The sequence below is a fragment of the Xenopus tropicalis genome, chromosome 5 (assembly GCF_000004195.4).
Source record: "Xenopus tropicalis strain Nigerian chromosome 5, UCB_Xtro_10.0, whole genome shotgun sequence".
Lineage (NCBI taxonomy): Eukaryota > Metazoa > Chordata > Amphibia > Anura > Pipidae > Xenopus > Xenopus tropicalis.
The window spans coordinates 86,336,454-86,359,088 of record NC_030681.2 but is presented as its reverse complement, the minus strand read 5'-3'; the positions used below and the strand labels follow the sequence as shown (position 1 = coordinate 86,359,088).

General features: G+C 36.6%; 1 protein-coding gene across 1 annotated transcript in view; it reads right to left on the bottom strand.

Moving 5' to 3' along the window:
• The window catches only part of rngtt (RNA guanylyltransferase and 5'-phosphatase), a 148,558-nt gene that overhangs the window by 78,317 nt on the left and 47,606 nt on the right, over window positions 1-22,635 (bottom strand). Inside the window, 3 exon segments of the mRNA NM_001001222.1 lie at window positions 5,962-6,126; window positions 11,803-11,874; window positions 13,186-13,321. Coding sequence (NP_001001222.1) covers window positions 5,962-6,126; window positions 11,803-11,874; window positions 13,186-13,321 — 373 coding nt within the window.

Genomic DNA, 22,635 nt, shown 5'->3' with positions numbered 1-22,635 from the left:
AGCACTTGCATCTGGGTGATAACAACAAGAACCCTAAATAATTATGAAAGAAGAAAAACATTCAATCACTTGAGGGGAGCCAAATGCTAGACACTTACCTGGGGTACATGTGAGCAAGCAATCCTCCTCCTGCTTCTTTCTTCGCACCAGGCACGCATTTTCACTCTGTGCATGCGTGGAATTTTGAAGAAAGAAGAAGGGAAGAAGAGGATCTACCTATCTGCTCCCCCTTGATGACACAGACTACCTAAAATTCAACCCAATTTCAAAACTAAATCTATTGTGTTTAAGGCATCATCTTCCACTGTACATCATCTCATTCAATCACATGAATTCTCTGCCTGAGTTATTTCTGATCTCTCCTAGTGATCTACTTCAGCAAGAGTATAATATCTGGTTGTCATTTGGAGAGATCTTTCTCTTAATATTTAACATATGTTCCATATAAAAACCTTGCTTGAATGCTTTTGCTGCTGGTGAGAGACCCTGAAGAGTGTAACAGGAGTCTGATATTCTGTATTACTTAAAGCATCTTTGACAGTAATCCAGAAATCAAACTGTGATAATGCCATCAAGCTCCTCTCAACATGCGTAATACACTGCTATCATACGGAGTTGTACACCAGGAATTCTACTAGTAAACAAATATGGTTCATAATCATGTAAAAAGGTGTAGGCCCATGATGTGACCAAAAGCAATGAATTAATCATCTGGAGCATTTCCATGAAAAATATGCCAGGTGAAATTTAACATGTAGCAAACCTCATTAGTGCTGGTCTCCAGTTTGGCAAAGTATACTATATGCCATCTGCTCCATGCAACAGCAGTGGAAACAGGTTGACTTGATACACTTGATTGATACAATTATACAAGGGCTTACAATTACTGTACTAAACTTATAGAATGTCATCTAGTGACTTTTAAAGGTTTGTTAAACTTACAGGCCTTTGGCCGCTATCATCTCCAATTAGTGACAATTTGATGTCTGCAAATCTAACTTCTGAACTAAAGAGTAAAGTTTTTCCTTTTTCTCTGTAATAATAAAATAGTACTTGACGGTAACTAAGCTGCATGAATCCCTATTGGTGGCAAAACAATCCTATCCTATTGGGAAAAGAAACTATACTTGTGTATATGCACACAAATACAGACATGAGCAAAAATAAACAAAGAAATATATAGAGGAAATTGGGTATGGCTTTTAACCTGAAGAACACCATCCCAACTAAGAAGCATGTGAGTGGCAGCATTATGCTGCAGATTTGTTTTGCTGGGAAAAGAACTGGCGCACTGCCTACTCGTTGGCAACTTTGTCTTCCAGCATAACAATGATCCCAAGTAGACCATCAAAGTCGTAATAAAATGGCTTAAATTCAACAAACTGAAAATATTAGAGTGGCCTTTACAAAGCCCAGAACTAAATCCTATTGATAATTTGTGGACTGAATTGAAAAAGCGTGTCAGAGCAACCCTGACTGACTTGCAGCAGTTCTGTCAGGAGAAAAAGGAAACAATTCTTATAACAAATAGTGAGCTCTTGATTCAAGTTATAAAATTAAAAGGCATAATACTAAATGCTAGCAAAGTGTAACAATAGAACATTGACATTTCATTGGTCAAATGTCAGGCCTCTAATTTTGGGGTAAATGGATTGCAGACTGAAGCTCAGCTCATTTAAACACCACTAAAAGCATGTTTTGTTCTTTGCTACAATGTCCTAAAGAGCAGTTTTATGATACTATGGCACAAAGAAATCTCATTTGAGGAATGTGATTTTGGGGTAAATAAATGGCAGACTGCATCTCAGTTCATTTTAAACCCCCTAGATGAGGGTTTTGTTCTTTACCTTAATCAACTGCTTAATAGTTCTAAATTCTATGCAATATGCAATCAAATTGGTCAGAAGGGAAAATGTGTGATTTTAGGTGGTTAAACGGATGTGAAGTTCAGTTTCACTGACAACCCCAAGGTACATGTTTAGTCCTTTAACACAATGTCTTGCTGAGGTCTCTAATACTATGCAATGCCTTAATCTCAGTGGACAGAATGCAGACATGTGATTTTGGGGTAAAAAAAAAAAATGGCTGTATAGATCAGCGTCAAAAGTAACATGAAATAATACATGAGCTGGGGTCATGAGGTATAAAGTGTCATGGAATGCAGAACCCAACTCTTTTTAAAGGAGCAGTAATACTAAATATAGAATTGTTTTTATATTTTTATGAAAATATAATATACTGTTGCCCTGAACTGGTAAAAGTTGTGTGTTTGCTTTAGAAACTCGACTATAGTTTATATAAATAAGATGCTGTGTAGCCATAAGGGCAGCAATTTCATATGAAAAAGGAGAAAAGTCACAGGTTACATAGCAGATAGGATCTGTAGATTAAAATGTGTTTAGATTCTTGTGTAAGAATAAAACCATTACATTCTACAGAGCTTATCTGTTATCACTATTTAACCTGTGCCATGTCTCCCTATTTCACCTTTCACAAGGCAGCTTATTTATATAAACCATAGTAGTGTTTCTGAAGCAAACTTTAAATAGTGCAGGGCAAACGTACTTTATATTTTAATTACTTTAAGTTCCTGTACTTTCTTTAAACCAAAAGTACTTTTTGATATCTTGTGGATCAGGAGTGAATTTAACTTCTTCCCTGCTAGTGCCTTTGATCTTGCCACACAGTGTGTTGCCATGGTACAGATCAAAGAGCAATCAGAAAAAGTAAAATCTACAGCACATTCAGGCTGTGGATTTTAAGCTCTCTTCCAGCCATGGGGTTAAAAGCAATAACACAAATTGGTAAGTATTATAGGAAATTCAAAAAATTTGTAAAAAAAATCAGGGCTAGTCAGTATGGGAATGCTGAGGGTGGAGCAAAACCAGTAAACATTTAAAAATCTGACAATTATTAGGAAAACATCTGTGGTTTCACACTCCAGTGCTTGGAGTGTCTCTAGAGATAAGAATTCAGCTGAAACACCTGTGCAATATAAAAGAATAGGAGGTATAGTAAGCACAGACTTTCACATACTTGAATGAAACTTCTTGGCTGAACTAATAAAAGAAAGAACTATATGGAAAATACATTACACCTAAATACCATGATAAGCAAAACAATTATGTTATGTTTCACTGCAGACTCAGAAAAACCAACAAATGTTATTTGGTTCTTGGTGCCAAAATATTGAGGCAGTATGTTTATTGCACTGCAGCAAAATCCTTACAATCTTACTGCCATTTACAGGGGGGGGGAGTTGGAGCTGTGTAAGCCTTGGGTGGTGAGCTCCCAGGTTTAACGCTCTTTATTTGAAAAAATAACATGTATTGTTATTATTACAGGTATGGGATCCATTATGTAGAAATACTCTATTTTAACCAAATAATTAAAATTTTTGAAAGTGATTTCCTTTTTCTCTGTAATAATAAAGCTGTACCTTGTACTTGATCCCAACTAAGATATAATTAAATTAATCCTTACTGAAGGCAAAACAATCCTATTTGGTATAATTAATATTTAAATGATTGTTAAGATGGCTGAAGCTATGCTTATTTAAATTATAAAAATATCCCTTATCCAGAAAACCCCAGGTCCCAAACATCCTGAAAAACAGAATACCAATCCCCCACGTGTATAAAGTACCATTAAATCCTGCAGCTGGTAAGATTTGAGCCATACAGTTTATGGGTGTATTTATCTGTTTCCCTTCATGCAATAATTTCTGAAATATCCCAATTCTCACTTGGAAGCAGGCATGTATAAGTACAACATTTACAGGGCAACAATGAAGGCAGCTTATTTTATTAACACAGCTTTTTTCCATGACCGTGACAAACTCACAAACTAGACGTTGTCAAGGAGAACAAAATTTATTTGGAATGATTGGAAAGATTTTCTGAGTTCCTGTACTTTGTTAACACAATTAAAATTGCCAAACTTTCTCACTCCCTCGCAAAAGCTACTGATCTGTGAAATTAGTTATATTAAAACGGATTTGGCTGACAAGAGCAGATTGTTAATAGCAGCAACATGCATATGAGATGGGCTATACCTACACCGCTGCAACAGATTTCTACAGGAACGGAAAATGTTTAAAGGAGCACTGAAATAATTACATTTACCAGCACTTCCAGAAAGCCATTTTATTAAGTTGTGTTTTTTCAACTTCCCGGGTGTTAAAATAATATGTATTAGTACACTACTAGTAAAAATAATAATCATAATAATATATGTACAATTTTCATGAAACTAGTCCCTGCCACAAAAAGGCACATTAATGAGCTTATCAAGTTTGTGAATTCAAGTTTGTTTTTCAAAATAGAAAAACTTGCATATCGAATGGTCACTCCTTTATTAATAAGGAAAACTCAAAAAATCATAAAATAGAATGACAAACTAAATAAATACACCATAAGGATATTCAATATATTTCAATATACAGGTATAGGACCCGTTATCCAGAATGCTCGGGACCAAGGGTATTCCGGATAAGGGTTCTTTCCGTAATTTGGATCTCCATACCTTAAGTCTGCTAAAAAAATCAATAAAACAATAATTTACCCCAATAGGATTGTTTTGCATCCAATAAGGATTAATTATATCTTAGTTGGGATCAATTACAAGGTACTGTTTTATTACTACAGAGAAAAAGGAAATCAGTTTTAAAATTCTAAATTATTTGATTAAAATGGAGTCTATGTGAGACAGGCTTTCCGTAATTCAGAGCTTTCTGGATAACGGGTTTCCGGATAAGGGGTCCAATACCTGTATTACTTTTCAATATATTCCTTATGGTGTATTTATTTATTTTGTCATTCTATTTCATGATTTTTTTAATGTTTAGTTGTATACACGAGTGGGGGGAGTATCAATCATGGAATGTATGAAGTCATCAGCTGCGTTTGGCGCCAGAGTGGGTTTAAATGTAGGGTTGTGTGTATTGTTTGCTCACTTTTAAAAAGGCTGCGGAGACAGCCAAAACATCAGTTTTATGTTTTGAACAATAAATGTATACATACATACATACATATATACTCTGCCAATGGGGCTTAATAAGTTGAAATTAAAAGGCTTCCTTTAGAGGATTCCACTGATTAGAGGATATTTAAAAGTACTTTTTTCTCAAATCAGGATAAAATAAGACCATAATCATTAAGGTGATTGTCAGAGCTTTCTTTGAAGACAGTTTCTTCAAAGGAATTTAAAAACCTACCTTGACTGAACTTGGAAATGAAGGAAATGCTGTCTTGGCATGGCCTTGTGAGATAATTACATACAAGATATCTCAAATTCAAAATACGCTGGCAGGTATTAGAAGCTGAAAAGTGACTTCACTTTGCTCCTTCAATATATTTAACAGTTCAGAAGAAAAAAACATCAATACTTTGATACCTTAAGGCTATTTGTCACTAGAGTGATGGAAACTGTAGATCAATGAAAGCTGGAGGGCCACATTATTTTTAAATAATAAAGGCTTGCGTTTGGTGAATAATAAAACAGATGTAGAAAGTGGTATATGGCTAGGGGCTACATAATGTTCTCTAAATTGTAACCATTTTCTCTTATACAGCATGGTACACAAAAATGTTTCAGCTACACTACATTACAAACTTCAAGATCAGTTATATAAGGACCTACAAGGGAGTTCAATCATGTGAGCAACTTCTTCACTGTGACTGACATTACATTAACTGCTTCTTGTCCTTTTGCCATGGGGATAAGTAGAAAAAAACAATACAATATAAACAAAAAATATATTGTCACAGACTGTAAGTTGGTGGTTCAGTGTTTAGCAAATCTTTAGGGGTGTATTCAGTATTTATCCAAATCCAAATGTTATAGATTCTGTGCAACTTTACATGTAATGGACCATTTCTTCTTTAGTTATAGATTTGATGAAATTATAAAACAAAATTAAATAATACTTTATCATAACACTGAGGAGTTCAGCATTAATACCTTTCTTGCAGCATGGATGTCAAAAAATGGTTTGTTCCGAACACTAAAAGGCTCTTTTGCTTTGTCTATGAGACCGGTTTTCATTTTTTCATGTCTAGGAGAGATGATCTCTTTTTCAATGCAGGATAGTCGAATATTAAAGTCACAGTCTCCAACAGGTTGTCCCTGTGTAAAATAGACAGAGGATTTAAACAAAGAACAGATTGTTCTGGATCTCAATTTAGTATAGATTGTGGCAAAGCATACCCCACCACCACCAGCCAATCAGCAGAATAATGGGAAGGTAGCAAGATAGCAGCTTCCTGACACCTGTATTGCTAAAAGTGGTAGACATCAGAATAGCACTTAGTAGTAAGTGCTCCTTCTGAAAGCTCAGACTCAGGCACACTGCACTGAGATGGCTGCCTACACACCAATATTACTAATAAAAAAAATACATTTGTTGGCTCAAGAATAACATTTAAATGGTAGGGTGAATTATTTGCAATGTAAAGAGTGTAATTTAGAAATAAAAAGTATACCATAAAATCAAGACGGAATCTCTTTAAACTTTTTAACAAAATGCTTGTATTTTCCTTGCTGCAAAAGCTTTATTATACCACAAATGCCTTGGTCATATTTTAGTTTATTAAAAGTCTGCACTGGTTGGCAAATCATTCATTTAAACTCTGCAAATATACACACTGGGGAAAGTACATCAGAGCTGTAAAAAGTTTGTGCATAAACACTTTTCTTATATTTGCAATTTTAACAAAGGCGGACCTTTCCAACAGAAGACACTTGAGTGAACATAAGACACTATCAAGTAACATATGACTACTGCTGGAAAATAAGTAAATGGCAAAAACAGATATAAAATAGATAAATGGGAACTACCTGTATAAAAGTGGCCATACACATAGCAATTTCGATCTTTCGTGTGGTCACACAAAAGAACGTTCCCACCCTCCATTGACATTCAGGGCTGAATCGTCAGATATGGATATAGAAACAATAGAAATTCTACCTCCTTCTGCCGATTCAGCCCTGAAAGTAGATTTTGCTCGGGCGCCTTCAATGGTGCCCAATCAAAATCTTTTAACCTGGCCGATCGATGAGTTGACTGATATCCGCAGCCTTTTGCGATATCGGTCACCTCGTCGAGCCGCCATACATGCACCTAATATCATACGAAACATGGTTTCATACAATAATATTGTTGCATGTATGGCCAGCTTAAAGGAGAAGGAAAGTCTAAAAACAACATGAGCTCAATAACTTAGCCTTAACACAGTCCTTAACATATTTCCTGAACTCACCGTGCTGTTGCTTAATCTGGCTCTGACATGGAAAAGTCTTGTCAGTAAATACAGTACCTGCTCTAAGCCTGTGCAGCTTCCTGTCTCACTGAACACAGATTGTCCAGGACACAGACATGCTCAGTGCACAGCAGAGAGCTCCGTTTTTTTTTTTTTCCTCACAAGCAGGGGGGAGGGTGGGCTGCTGCTGTCAGGGAGATTGTTTATGGAGGGGGGATTTGTGGAGCTGCAGAAACTTTCTAACAGGAGCAGGGAGCCGGCTTGTACTTTTCAGCCCATTCAGACATGCTGGATAAGATGGTGGCGCCGTTCACTGAAACAAGCATGTAAGTTCTAGCATGTGTATCTTTGTAAATCTTTCATTAGGCAAGCCAGGAATATAGCGATTTTACACAGCAATAGTAGTACTTTTTAATAGTGTGCTTAATAGATTTTGCCTTTCCTTCTCCTTTAAGGGCTCCAACCTTAACTTCGAAACGGAACAAGATACAATTTATAGGGCCACCCTCATTACTTTGTTCTTTTGTACCTGTATAAGGGGACTTTGGATCTTAGTCTGGCTTGAATATTTTTAAAAAATGACCAACTATACAAATAAAACTATTTCACGGTTAATAAATCCAAAGAGCATGCTCTACTCCTCTAAGATATATTTATTGAAAGAGTGTGTTCAAATATTAAATTGTTTTAACACTCTTACAAGACTGTTGTTTAATTTATTGTGGCTGCAGGATAAAGCTGTGCCTGTAAGTGGAGCTACACAGAGCTGCTGATGAGAGCAGATCCGCTACTCTCCACCTGCCTACAAAATGCAGGCAGAGAGAACGGATTGGACACCAGATCTGACCATAGTGTTGCTCTTTTCTAGCAAGTGGCTGGGTATATCAGTCAGGAGGTCACACTATTCTACACAATCCAAGTATCAAAAATAATGTGATCTGAAGTTTTGCAAAAACAGCATCATATTCTAAAACCAATGCATATGAAGTGTTTGCACTGCATGAGTTAATATTAGAATATAGTTTAAGTTCCTTAGCCAAGGCCTCACTGCAAATCAAATTCAATTTTGAAAGGTTCAATATTTGCATTTCAAATGCCGGCTGAAAGCTCTTTGAAAAAAGCACTGGAAGCACCCCACAGGCACAGCAGAAAAATATTAAATTATACTGAAAAATATGCAGAAGATCCTTTCCAAATGAAGACCCCTACACAAGAAAATAGCACTTGAAAGAACAAACCAGGCTAATAGTTGTTTATAAACCAGAACGAACTTATAATTAAAGAAAAATGGCCCAATACTTGACATCTGCCTTAAATGAAAAATAATTTTGGCTTGTGTAACAAAGCATACATGTAAAATTATCTCATAATCAAGGAATTTAGCAATAATCCAAATAAATAAAAATAAAATAAATAATTCAGTAATACTCCAAATATTTTAATTTAAATAAACAAAGAAGAACTGGAGTGTTTAATAGTAATAAATCCTAAAGGATTTAATTTCTTCTACTGTTTACACTGAACTCAGAGCAGCACACTAATTCATTATAAGCATCATGGTGTTACACTTTTACACTATTTAGAACAAAAAAAAATATTCAGCTATACATACCAGCTAAGACATACTATTATCAACTTGGCTCATTCATTTACAACCCAATGGCAATACTCACTGGCAAACTGCAGGAACCTTCAATGTATATCAGGCCCAGAGAGCCACTGCCACTTATTGGCTCTATGAGTATTTTACACACTGAAGGTCCCAGCAGTTTCTCAGTAAGAATTGCCATTGGGTCAGAATTATTACAAGCCTCTATGGGACATCAGGAGGTTTGTTAACATAATCCTTACATTACTGATACGGGGGGAACCTTACTGAAGCCACAGTTGTAAAACAGAAAAAGCATGTTGTGACCATATAATTGTCTCGTATGGCATTGGTGGGGTAGGGGTGGTTTACCTTTAAAGGAGACATATCCTATAAAAATTATGAATGTGCCAGGGAATTATACTCCTCTAGATATAGAAGGATTGTGCTTAAAAAGTTGTGTTTCTGACTGATTTATTGAGAAATTCCACAAAAACCCCCACTAGCCCCGCCCATCTGTTCCACTTCCTGCTGGCTGAATTCTCTGGATGAGCTGGGGAGCCGGCGGCTCTCAGTACCCTGCACTGTAGGATAGGAACCAATCAGCAGCTAGGCTGACCTGATAGGGAACTGAAGCCTGTCTGTGCTTGTGTGACTGCAGGGCTGTGATTGGCTCTCCCCCTCCTACTGTGCTTCTGGCAGGGACCGTTAGGACACGCCCACTCTCCATTTCAAACTCTGACAGAGAAGAGATAGGATCTATAGGGAGCTCCAATAAAGGGGCCATTGTTACAGACAGGATTAATGTTTAGCCCAAAGGGAAACCAGCACCGTATATTATTCATAATTGCCTACAAAATTAGGGTTTTCCCATTTATCCAATATGTCTCCTTTAAGATAACGTTTAGTATGTTATAGAAAGGCCAGTTCTAAGCAACTTCTCAATTTGTTTTTAATACTTCATTACTTTTTTCATTATTTTATTTTTCTGACTCTTTCTGGCTTTAAAATGGGAGTCCACTGACCCTAGCAAACAAAAAACTCTGTGAGGCTACAATTTTATTGTTACTTATAGTAACTTTGTCTTACTTACTTTTCTAGTTAAGTCTTCTCCTATTCATACACCAGTCTCTCATTTAAACCACTCCCTGGTTGCTAAAGGTCCCCATACACTATAAGATCCGCTCGCTTGGGTAGCAAGTTGCTTTAAGCAAGTTGCCATGCGGCCATGGGCAGTCGGGTCGGGGACCGCATCAACGAGCCGATGCGGTCCCCGATCCGACTGGATTTTCTAACCTGGCCGATCGATATCTGGCCAATTTCAGGCCAGATATCGGTCGGCCAGGCCGCTCGTTTCTTCCCATACACGGGCCGATTAGCTGCGTGAACAACCCCTTTAACATTTTAACTGCTGAAGAAAGAGTCCTATTTTCATTGTATACATTTCTTTATATGGAGAAAGAAAACAACCTAGGTTTTAAAATAAATTTTGTTATTTAATGAAACACCCCCAGACATTTGCATAACTAACTGGAAAGCATGAAGTACTGACCCAGAAAAAGAGATATGGCAATAATGCCTTTTAGCAGCTTTAATGATACTGAACAATTACAAGTGTAATTATTATTAGCGGAGCTAACATTATTACTGATGATTCAGAGCACACAGCTGACATCTGCATTTGTGAATGTCAGGGGTTTTTTTTTTTTTAAGAAAAACAAAAAAAAAAACCAAAATCATTAAGGAGAAATATTTTTATACACACAAAATGCCCCACATACCAGCCTATGTCCTGCAGGAATCAAAATATGTATTCTAAGGTGCACCTCTTAATATCATATAAACAGATTATTTTTTTACCAAAACTACAAGCTAGAGCATTATATACACCATCTTTTTATATAACTATAGCAGCTACTCATGCTATTGTCTCTTACATTTTGGTTTCAAGAAATAATTACTTAAGGGGGAACCAAACATTGCTGCAAATGTTTGAACAGGAGCACCAGCATGGGGTAGCAAATACTGTAAATAATCACTGAGGGTGCATAAGACGATACCTATCCTCTCCTTTCCAAATCTCTATAAGGACTTAATCAACAGCAAATCTTATGATAAAAGAACAATGGAGTGTCTGCTATTTCTGTCTATAAAAATGACTTAGTGCCGTGACAGATGGGGAGATTAGTCGCCATCCCTCTGGCTAGAATGTAAATCGCTGGTGGGATGGTATATGCGGTGCCAAAATTTGCTCTCAAGGCAACTTCGGCAAATCGCAGCGCCGCGTATGCTATCCCACCGACGATTTATATTCTAGCCGGTGGGATGGCATTTCGGGGAGATTAGTTGCCTGCGACAAGGGAGATTTTTTGTGCGACGACTAATCTCTCCGTCTGCTACGACCCGTAGGGCAAGGGCACACAGGGCGGATTGTCAGCCTGCTGACTATTGAAAAAATATATGGAACATAGGTATTAATGTATATTTCCTAAAACCTTTTCTTATATTTCTAATACCGACCCTTTAAGATACCACTATTGTATTTGCTAGCTAAGAAAATATGCAACCAAATGTGGTCTAACAGCAAATGATAGATTTTCCTTACTCCTCGTTTTTGTAAGGCTGCCAAAAGCACATGTTCTTTTTACTAAATCAATAGTCCCAGAATAAACAAGGGGCATGAGGGAAGCATCCTGATGTAACCTTTCATCATTCAGCACATGTAAAAGGATTGTTTTGACTTACGGCATGGACTTTCTGACAGTCTTTTTCCTGGCATCATTTCAATATGACAATGCCCACTCACTGAAGCATAAATTCACTAGAGTGTGCTTCACCCAGAACAGCAAGTGTATAAAAATCGCATGAACAAAAAATTCCAAATGGCAAGTTACAGTTAGTCACTTCCACTCATTATCTGCTCTTCATACAGAGAAGAACTCTCTTTTTACTTACATTAAATTTGATGATGTCGTATATCAAATAACGAGGTACAACTTGTCCGTTAACTTTGTCAATGATCATTTCCTTAAAAAGAGTGAGTTAGCAGATTATGTTAAGACTTTTACTTAAAAAATTCTTGTTTTGCCCTACATTGAATAATAAGAAAAAACATTAAAAATAACACATGAAGTTCAGCTATATATGTATATGTTACAACATAAACTATTATTTGATCCATTAAATATTGTAATTCTAGTGATTTGTATACGTGTGTGTGTGTGTGTGTGTGTATATATATGATCTATTATATGAAAGTCAGCTATGTCATTACCCACATTTAACTCAACCATCCATCCCTGATCCTTTATTCCTTTACAACATTTTGCTTTAGATGTGGAAGGAATTATGACACTATTCACTCCTATATCTTGCTATTAATTAAAGATTCACAGAATACAGGATTCAGTATGGGATTTAGCCTTTTTTAGCAGGATTTGGCCGAATCAAAGTGCCTTGCCGAACCGAATCCAAATCTTTATAATCATAGAAGTTGAACATCTTTCATTTATTATACAAATTAGACTTCAGATTCAGCCTAATCTTTCATGAAGGATTCAGAGTTTGACTGAATACCAAAATAGTGCATTCAGTGCATCTATAATTTTCTGCAATCCTCCTATTTTTCTTTTGGTTTCCCCACAGTTTTCAGCTTCTCTTCTGTTTTATATGCTACTCTTACCTTCCTCTAACAGCCCTTTCTTCTTAAATGCATACATTACCCTTCGGCTCTTATGTTTTCTGTCTTCTTTCCTATGGTCTCCCTGCTCTTGCTTCATGCATCCTCTCCCTACTTCTTGCTTATACTACTGCTGTGGTTAATTAGAAATACTTAACACTGAAAATGAACTGAACTACTGCACAAGGGATTCTTCTAGTACATTCAATAACTTCTTAGGTGTCTAGCTATTCGCAGAGACCAATGAATGCACATGGCCAAATACAGCACTATTCAAATACAGGCTGGAGGGCTCGTAGGCCAATGCCCTATGTAAAGGTATCATAGTGCAAATAAAATGTCTAGTGTAAAATGAAAGATGAGCTCTGTGTGTCTTCACCCTAAGAAAGTTTGTAACCGCTTTTCTTTGGCGCATCAGACCTGAAGATACAACTCCACAATGCTTAGTGGGATGCAAGACAGCTCTTTTTACAAACAAAAGGAAGTTGATGTGGCTCTGCTCTTTATAAGAGATATTGGATTTGTAATGAAAGTTTACCTTAAAACATTCTCGATCAAAATAAAAATAGTTTTGCAAGCTCTCTTATATGAATATGTAGTTACCCTGAGCAAAATAAAACTATTCTAAAATAAGTTAACCAGGAAAATGTGAAACGTACCCCATCCAAAAGAGTGTTGGCCAAGTGATGCTGAAGATCTTTTCTGAATGGGAATTCAAGATTAGTAACATGAAATACAGAATTATCCCGATCAATCATATATACTTCATTTTTGCCATCAATTATCATCATATACCTAGAGATAGAAAACAAAACACAAGTTGTTAATCTAAATGAATTCACAGAACTAATTCCAAACATAACAGACAATTTTTCCATGTTGCTTGAAGAGGTTTGCATACATATATCTGTAATGCCAGAAATGTGATAATGGACACTGGTATATGTTATGAATGCAAAAAGAAAAAGGGATTGATCAATGCACATTCCCTGGTCCCCCGTTTCATAAGTAAATTGTCTGTTAGTTTCATGCTAGTGCATACAGTATATTGACAAAAAACAGGGGTTTTTAGTTACACCATACGGGGTTTACCTTGACGTGGTATGGTGGCTTACCAATCTTATGATCATAATTTTGTAACTAAAAACCCCTGTTTTTTGTCAATATACTGTATGCACTAGCATGAAACTAACAAACAATTTACTTATGAAACAGGGGACCAGGGAATGTGCATTGATCAATCCCTTTTTCTTTTTGTATGTTTGTAGTTAATTTGGCCAGATCAGTTGCACTTCCATTGTATTTGTATACTTTATTTAGCCTTGGAGTGCTCCCACAACCCCTTTTTGTGTATTTATGTTATGAATGCCACTGTCTCTTATATAAAGCCTCTTCCCCCTAGCTTAGATACTCATCTCTGGTTCATGGTTGTGACTCTTTTCTGTTCACCCCCTACTTTAAGTATTCTTTAATATATCTCGGCCAGATCACTTAAAAATTCAAGGGTTCTGGGGGTCATTTATCAGGTTGGCGTCCCACAAAAAGAAACAAAGAACTGAAACAATTGTTAAACTTGAAAAAGAATTGAGAGACTTGGAGGCAAAACATAAAATATCTACAGAGCCCAATATTTCCCAGAAACTGACCGAAACTAGGTCAGAACTACAAAAACTTTTAGTTAACAAAGCGGAAAAAGCAATAAGGTGGTCCAAACACAAATTATTCCGCCTTAAAGACAAACCCAACCAACTACTATCTCAAAAACTAAGAAAAGCCCAAGGCTTTAAACAAATTTCTCATATAAATAACTCTAAAGGAGTAAAACTAGTTAACCCAGAGGACATAATACAAGAATTCCACAATTTCTACTCCTCACTATATGACTCTCCATCCCTAACATCACGGGAAAAAAGAGATGCTTTCCTAGAAACCATTCCCCTGCCCAAATTGACTCAAAATGAAAGATCTCTACTTAATAACCCAATTACAGAAGAGGAAGTCATTGCAGCCATTAAGACCTTAAAATCTAGTTCTAGCCCAGGTCCAGATGGCCTTCCAGCAAGCTATTATAAAAAATTTAAAGAATTTTTAACCCCTCACTTAACCACCCTCTTTAATGATATGATGCAAGGCCATTCCCTCCCAACTGACATGCTCCAAGCAAATCTGTCCCTTCTTCCGAAACCAAATAAAGATACAACAAACATACAAAACTACCGGCCTATTTCGGTACTAAATGTAGATATTAAGCTGTTTTCCAAAATACTGGGCTCTAGACTTAACAAATTAATGCCTAAACTGATACACCCAGATCAGTCAGGCTTCATCTTGGGACGTCAAACAACTGATGCAATCAGACGACTCCTCAATATAATAGCAGACACTAATACCTCCAAGTCTCCCATTCTTGTATTGATGCTAGATGTATATAAAGCTTTTGACTCAGTAACTTGGCCCTACTTATTTAATGTTTTACCCCGCTTCAATATATCAGGAGCCTTCTTAGAAGGACTTAGAGTAATATACAATAATCCAACTGCTAACATTAGATTATTTCATAAACCATCTCCTCCTATACAGATTAAAAGGGGGACCCGCCAGGGGTGTCCATTATCACCATTACTTTTCGCACTAGCTATGGAGCCTTTGGCACAACTTATACGAACAAACACAGATATCTCGGGCTACACCAAGGGCTCCAAAGAATATAAGATCAGCTTATATGCTGATGATATATGTATGACACTAACTAAACCCCTGACAGGTCTCCCTAATCTGTTTCAAACCCTAGACCGATTTCACCGCATCTCAGGCCTGAAGGTCAATATATCTAAAACAGAAGCATTACCAATCAACATCCCCACTCCACAAAAGAAACTACTGGAACTTAACTTTCCCTTCCAGTGGAAACAAAAAACAATAGCATATCTGGGGGTCAATATAACCAAGTCTTATGAATCGTTATATGCAGCAAACTACCCTTCCATCCTCAAAAAATTACGTGAGAGACTTGCCGATTGGACTAAACTACAGATTTCACTGTTTGGGCGTATAGCAACAATCCATATGATAATCCTACCTAAACTTCTATATTTATTTAGAGCCCTCCCCACCCCAATTTATGCTAAAGAGATTCATACATTCCAAAGGGAGGTTATGAACTTTATTTGGAATAGCAAAAGACATAGAATAAACAAAGACACTCTTTTCAGAGCCTATACTCAAGGAGGACAAAATGTCCCCCACTTTCTCACATACTATAGAGCGGCAAGACTTACCCAACTCGCCCAATGGCATGCAGCACCCAATACAATCCCTTGGGTTGATTTTGAAAATACTTCTATTTCCCCTTTACAAACATCAGCCCTACTTTGGGCAACAACACGGAACACTCAACACCACCACATAGCAAATCCCATAGTCACACACCACTTAAAAATCTGGGCCCTACTGAAACCTAAAATCTTAACACACCAAAGAAATAGTAACCTACAACCACTGGTGGGTAACCCAGACTTTATACCAGGACTGAACGCAAAAGACTTCTTATGGTGGACACAAAACAATTTTCATAAACTAGCAGACCTCATCACCCCCAGGGGGCTGAAAACACTAGATTATCTGAAAGAGAACAACAACATTCCTCCCTCAGAACATTATAGATATGCACAAATTCACCACTTTTACCTCTCACAAAAATCTATACGCCCAACCATGGAAATGTCCGGTTTTGAACTTCGGTGCAAGACCCCCACACACCTATCAGGGTTAATAACTCAAATATACCGTCACTTAAGGACGGAACCTCCAGATAACATGTGCAAATATATGAGAGAATGGAATGCAGATTTACCAACTCCACTCTCCCCCCAGAAATGGGCTCAAATTTGGCAATCTGCAAAGAAAATTTCTCCAAATATAAGTGTTAGAGAAACTACATATAAACTTCTCGCTAGGTGGTATGTTACTCCAGCCCTAAAAAACAAGTTTAATCCTGAGTTCTCTTCACTATGTTTCCGAGGCTGTAAAGCACAAGGAAATTATTACCACTCATGGTGGCTTTGCCCAACAGTAGAAAAATTCTGGTACCAAACATTTCAACTTATCTCTCAAGTATTGCAAACAGAAGTAACTATAGACCAAGAACTAGCACTATTTTCACTACCCACCACAAACCTAACAAAAACCCAGAACAAACTGACCATACAATTTATAGCGGCAGCACGCTGGGTTATTGCTTTAAACTGGCTAGCCCCACACTTATCCATCTCCCAATTAAAATCTCGGATAGTATATATACAAACTATGCATTACCTTACAGCTACTTTATCGGACTCGCTGGAACAACATCTTGAACTCTGGGAACCTTGGACAACTTTCAAGACACTCTCAATAAGACAGTCCACAGAATAAAAGAGATTACCCACGAATACGGACACTAACCAACACCCGCTTAATGAAACGTACGATAACCCATGTCACTGATATTGTTACCTATTAATGTAAAATTGGTTTTTTTTTTTGGAAAATTGATAAATAAAGAGATTATAAAAAAAAAATTCAAGGGTTCTGTCTAATAAATGCATGTCGCAGGGCTGCACTAATTGCATTTACATTTATCTGCAATTAGTGCAGCCCTTCTAGCTAGATTTTCTAGACATGTCCCTAAATTTTTAAGTGTCATCCTACTTTAATACTTTAGCCAAACAAAGCCTCAAGCACCAGCCAAAGACCAGTGTGAGGTTAATTGCAGAAAGTGTCCAACATTGACCACAGGCCAATAATAGTTGCAAACTTGGTGCCTTCAGTCTGAGTAGGAAGCTTAATGACGTATGTATGGGGCCCTCAGGAAAATCAGGCAAGAACCACATGGCAAACTGAAGCTCTCTTTGACTGAAGGGTCTCCATAGGTCCAATTTGCACCCATTTATTATTCATGGTTGTTTGTCAGAGCTGTGTGAAGTAAATCATGGTATATAACTGGGCTTTCACTAAGACTTTACCAAGAAAGACAGCTTTATACACACACTTTAACTTACTTAAAATTTCTTTAATGATGATGAAGAAGTTCCAATTCCCCACTTAATGTCTATGATTAAACTACCCATTGAGCATTAACACTGCATCCTATAATTTTCAATGCTCATTTTACCCCTATTATCTATTTCTATCGCCTGTATAAATAGATGCAAGCAAATGCCAGTTAATATGTCCTTTTAAAATGTATCAACAATTCAGTATGAGTGATCAAAGCTGAAGTCATTAGTAAGATCATTGAAGCAAAATTCAAACTGCAAATGTTCATTGGATTCAAATGTATTTTTTAATTTCCATCCGAAAAGACAATTTATGCCTATTCAATTGACGTGCAGCAAGCATGAAGGTTTTTGGTGTGCAATTGAGTTAATTCATGGAGAAAAAAAAAAAGTGTAATCTACAGAATCCAGACAAGGAACTGGTAATTTATATCCTTCACCATTTTTTCCTATTATATATTCTTTATTTTTATATGAAGACGGTTTTTTAGTACATGTATAGAAACTGACAAGCGTTAACACAAAAGCAAAGAAGTTTTTTTTTTTGTTGTATCAAAAATACAACAAACAAAAAGAGCAGTCTCTGTATTATACTTCCTGACAGTAACATCATAAAATGATAGTTTACATATCCACACCAAGTGCTAATCAAGACGTATTACAAGTCATCCAAGTTATTCTTAACCAGTTATTGGTTTATTCGCAAAGATAAGACTAGCAAGGATTCAAATCAAAAATATATCCAGTGGATAGATTGGCCTCTCATCGAAACCTTTATCACTTGGAAATGTATAATGTTAGAATATTTAATAAGTATATATATACAGACATCTTAAAACTATATATACACACAGGGAAAGAAAGCACACCCACTCTGGCCTATAACATGGCAAATGTTTTCCATAAAATATTTAAATTTTTATTTTAAAGCTAAGACTTTTTTTTTTTTTTTTAAACTATGCTCCTGCCCACTTATAATGTTTTAAATATAACGCCATGCTGACCAGATCCTAATGAACACATGTAATTTATCATGTAAAGAGAATACTAATTCTCACATATGCATAGTATTTCCTATTTTTGTGGCCAATTCCATTACACTTAGCAGAGTATGGCCTTATTCAGTCTAAGCTTGCTATTGGCTCAGACAAAAGATGAAATCGCATTGTTTAAAGTATTAAAAAATGCTTTGGGGGCTCAATAGTTATAATCTGAAAAGGGTAATATATTAATTTTAATTGAGCTAATTTGGCCAAACTAAGAGCTATATCACCATTTTTGAAGGTTGTGAAACAAGAGTTATATGATTAAACTAAGAAAGTTTAATTAAATTAGATGGGATATAGAAACATTTAACACAGCAAAACATGTTAGGGGTCTGGTTCAACAGTTTATTATGAAACTGATAAACTTCTCATATTCACTAAATTCTGGCATTAACAAAGGGAGCAAAATATATGATTGAGTAACAAAGACCATTAAATCAACTGCAGGGGAGGCAATTTTACTGTGTAATTTGATGTTTTGGTTAGCCCTTATGGCATTAGCCAAATGTTACATTACCAGTGCATATGATAAGGGGACAGAGGGTGCACCACTGTCTTGTGCTGTTATCGTAACCGGTTTTATTAGTTGGCGATTAAATGTAACTTTAGCTTGAGGATGATGGTATAATGCCATAATTCTATTAACTGCTCTTGGTCTGAGGCCAATTTGAAAATGGGTTTCTTTAAAAAAAAAAAAAAAAACTTAGCTGACCCTGTCAAATACTTTTTTTAGCATCCATTGACAGGGAGAACACTTAATAAGCTGCAAAGTTTTTAAGGTATTAGATTTTGGCCTCCAGTGGATAGATTGGCCTCTCATCGAAATCTTTATCACTTGGTAATGTATAATGTTAAAATATTTAATAAATACAGACATCTTAAAACTATATATACACACAGGGAAAGAAAGCAAAAAAGAGAAAAGAGTGTTCAAGAACACTCCAAGAAATCTATTCTATAATGACCCAATTCATAAGTTGACTTTATGATATCATTCTTCCTTTCTCCAAGATCCTGGAAAAGTTTGAATAATCAAAGTCTATTTCCCTGGATTTGAGCATTATAGATTCATTCACATTGTAATATGTGTGACATAATACATATCTTGCTGTCTCGGAGTTAGCACCCCTAGGTCTGCATTCTCTATGAGCTCTGCCGATAACAATATGGTTATCGGTTTACCCAGGATATGGTTAAACAACTTAAGTAGAGTAGCTGTCAATTCTTGCTGGCCTATCAATTCAGGCCTTCTTTAGATCCATGTTGGTAATCCACATTTACAAGGTCCTCCAGCATATCCAGCAATGAACACATATGAGCAAGAGGTGAATCAGCACTAAAAAAAATATGATTTCAGCTACGGATTTTTTGAGTTTGCGATTTTCTTTTAAATGAGCAAGAGAAGCTGATATATTGGGAGAACACAACAATCAGTGCTCTTGCCACAGCATTCACAAAGGTGTGAAATGTGGTTTTTAGTGATTTAACCAATTTGAGCCATATTTCCTTAAATCATAGGTTTTGTTATTACAGTATAGAAAACACCCTCAAAAAGTCAAAGTACAGGTATAGGATCCCTTATCCGGAAACCAGTTATCCAGAAAGCTCTGATTTACGGAAAGCCTGTCTCCCATAGACTCCATTCTAATCAAATAATTCCGAATTTTAAAACTGATTTCCTCTTTCTCTGTAGAAATAAAAAACAGTACCTTGTAATTGATCCCAACAAAAATATAAATAATCCTTATTGGATGCAAAACAATCCTATCGGGTTTAATTAATGTTTTATTGTTTTTTAAGTAGATTTTTAAAGTATGGAGATCCAAATTACGAAAAGACCCCTTATCCGGAATACCCTTGGTCCCCAGCATTCTGGATAATGGGTCCTATACCTGTACTACTATACCTGTACCTGCTACTAGCAGTTGGCATAAAGGGCTAAACATGAAATAAAAATGGAATATGTATCTCAAGACCACCATGGTTAGAATAGTAAAGTGCTATCTTCCCCAAACTTATTTCAGTATATTTTATTTTAAAAGCTGTTTGCAGAATCTCAACACAGTGTAGCTGATTTATTTATTTAAGGCCAAATTTTAGATTCATGACATGCTTCTATCAATTTAAATTTGATTACATTTAGTAACATGTTCCTGACAGAACCCCATTTCCCAAAGTAAATTTTCTTCAAAAAGTGTCTGCCAGTCAGATGTTGAATTCCACTGGGCTGATCACTTTTATTGACAACGTATGAATCTGTAAAATTAGGACCAACAGTTTTGTTTGTATCAACTTGCTACTAGTTTTTTGAAAAAAAGGTTAACATTAAATGGACTGAGGAGGAAAAAGGGGTGAAGAAAATGAAGGTGAAAAAAGTGATTGCAGATAGATGTGATTACAACTGATCCTGACAGATATTATGAAACTTTTCTGCCATCTTAGGGGCATTTTGTATGCTGCCCCCCTCATACCCTGCACATCGCTAAGGCAATTGCTCTCTCTGCAAAACTGTTAGTATCTGCAGAGTAGGTCCCACAGAGCTGCTCAACTGCTACAGCCAGGAGAAAGGGAGAGCTGGATTACAGCATGCTCAGTACAAAGTATAACCACAGCTCAATTAAAAACAGCAACAGGTACTAGCTTAAAGCTGTAAAGCAGGGACCGCATCAACGAGCTGATACAGTCCCCGATCCGACATAAAAATCAAACCTGTCCGATTTCAGGCCAGATGTCAGTCAGGGAGTTCAATCGATCGTTCCCATACACGGGCAGATAAGCTGCCGAATCAGTCTAAATGGGCTCATGTATGGCCACCTTAAGCCTCACACCTGGATGAGGGGTTTAGGAAACCGATATAAAACAATGCTTTTGCATCATGGATTCCCTTATTTTGTTATAAACCTGGCCAAATCAGCCTATTTCTTTAGGGCAGCATGGCATCACTGGGCTTCCGAACTTGATTCCGACCTGGACACTGTCTGCAAAGAGTTTGTTACTAAAGAAAACTAAAGTTTAACTAAAGAAGTAGGGCATAAATGTTGTTCATTTTGTTTTGTACTTTTGTACCATCCCAAAGCAGCCACAACCTTTAGGAGGGAAGATCCATGCCTCCAAAGATGCCCCCAGTAGCTCCCCATCTTCTTTTCTGCTGAATCACTGCACATGCTCTGTGTTGCTGTCAGTTACTGAGCTTAGGGACAGACTAACAATACACTGTATATATAGAATATAAAGGTCACAATATACGGGTAATAGTAAATAATAAAGATCATTACTACATGCTCTGAAACCAGTGCAATTAGCATCAGAATAATAATCAGCCCTGTAGCATCAAATTACATTAAAGGCAAACCTCGTTTTCTGCTTGATAATTTGCAATGACCCCTAAAGCTCAGCTTCTCAACAGTTGCTTGGAGCACAATGAGTATGTGAGTGTCGCAGACTCTTACAAAATCCATATGGGGAGCTTCTGTGACAAGTCTGGATCATTGCTAAAATAGAGATGCACAACCTTTAGGCTTGTGCAATATGTTCAGTATATAAAATATATAATTTTTAGTCATATCCATTTTTAGGGAAGTTCTTCTTTAAGCTCCTGTGACAACTTAACCTGAATCGTTTCTGTTAAATAGATGCTGAAAGTCTAGGCTGGTAAAATAAGTAAAATATATAAAATACCGCATTTCTAGCCATATTTATTTTGTGTTTAGTTCTCCTTTAAAATGTTAGAATTCATTGAGCCTCCAATAGGTACAACTATAAACAGAAACTCAGTATGTGCATTCCGCTTTAGTAATCAATCAATATTTTTTCATTCTCCTGCCCACCTCTCTTCTTCTACGGTGTCTGCATTCCACTGGAATGTACTTTGCAACAAATATCATAATGCATAATAGGGTGATAAATGCTCCTTAAACTCTGCACCTCTAGTGATTATTATTGCCTGATCTTATCTGTTCGTGGGGTATCACTGATGATAAGAAAGGTGAGGAATCAGCCCAGAACTACAAGGGAGGAGCTGGTCAAT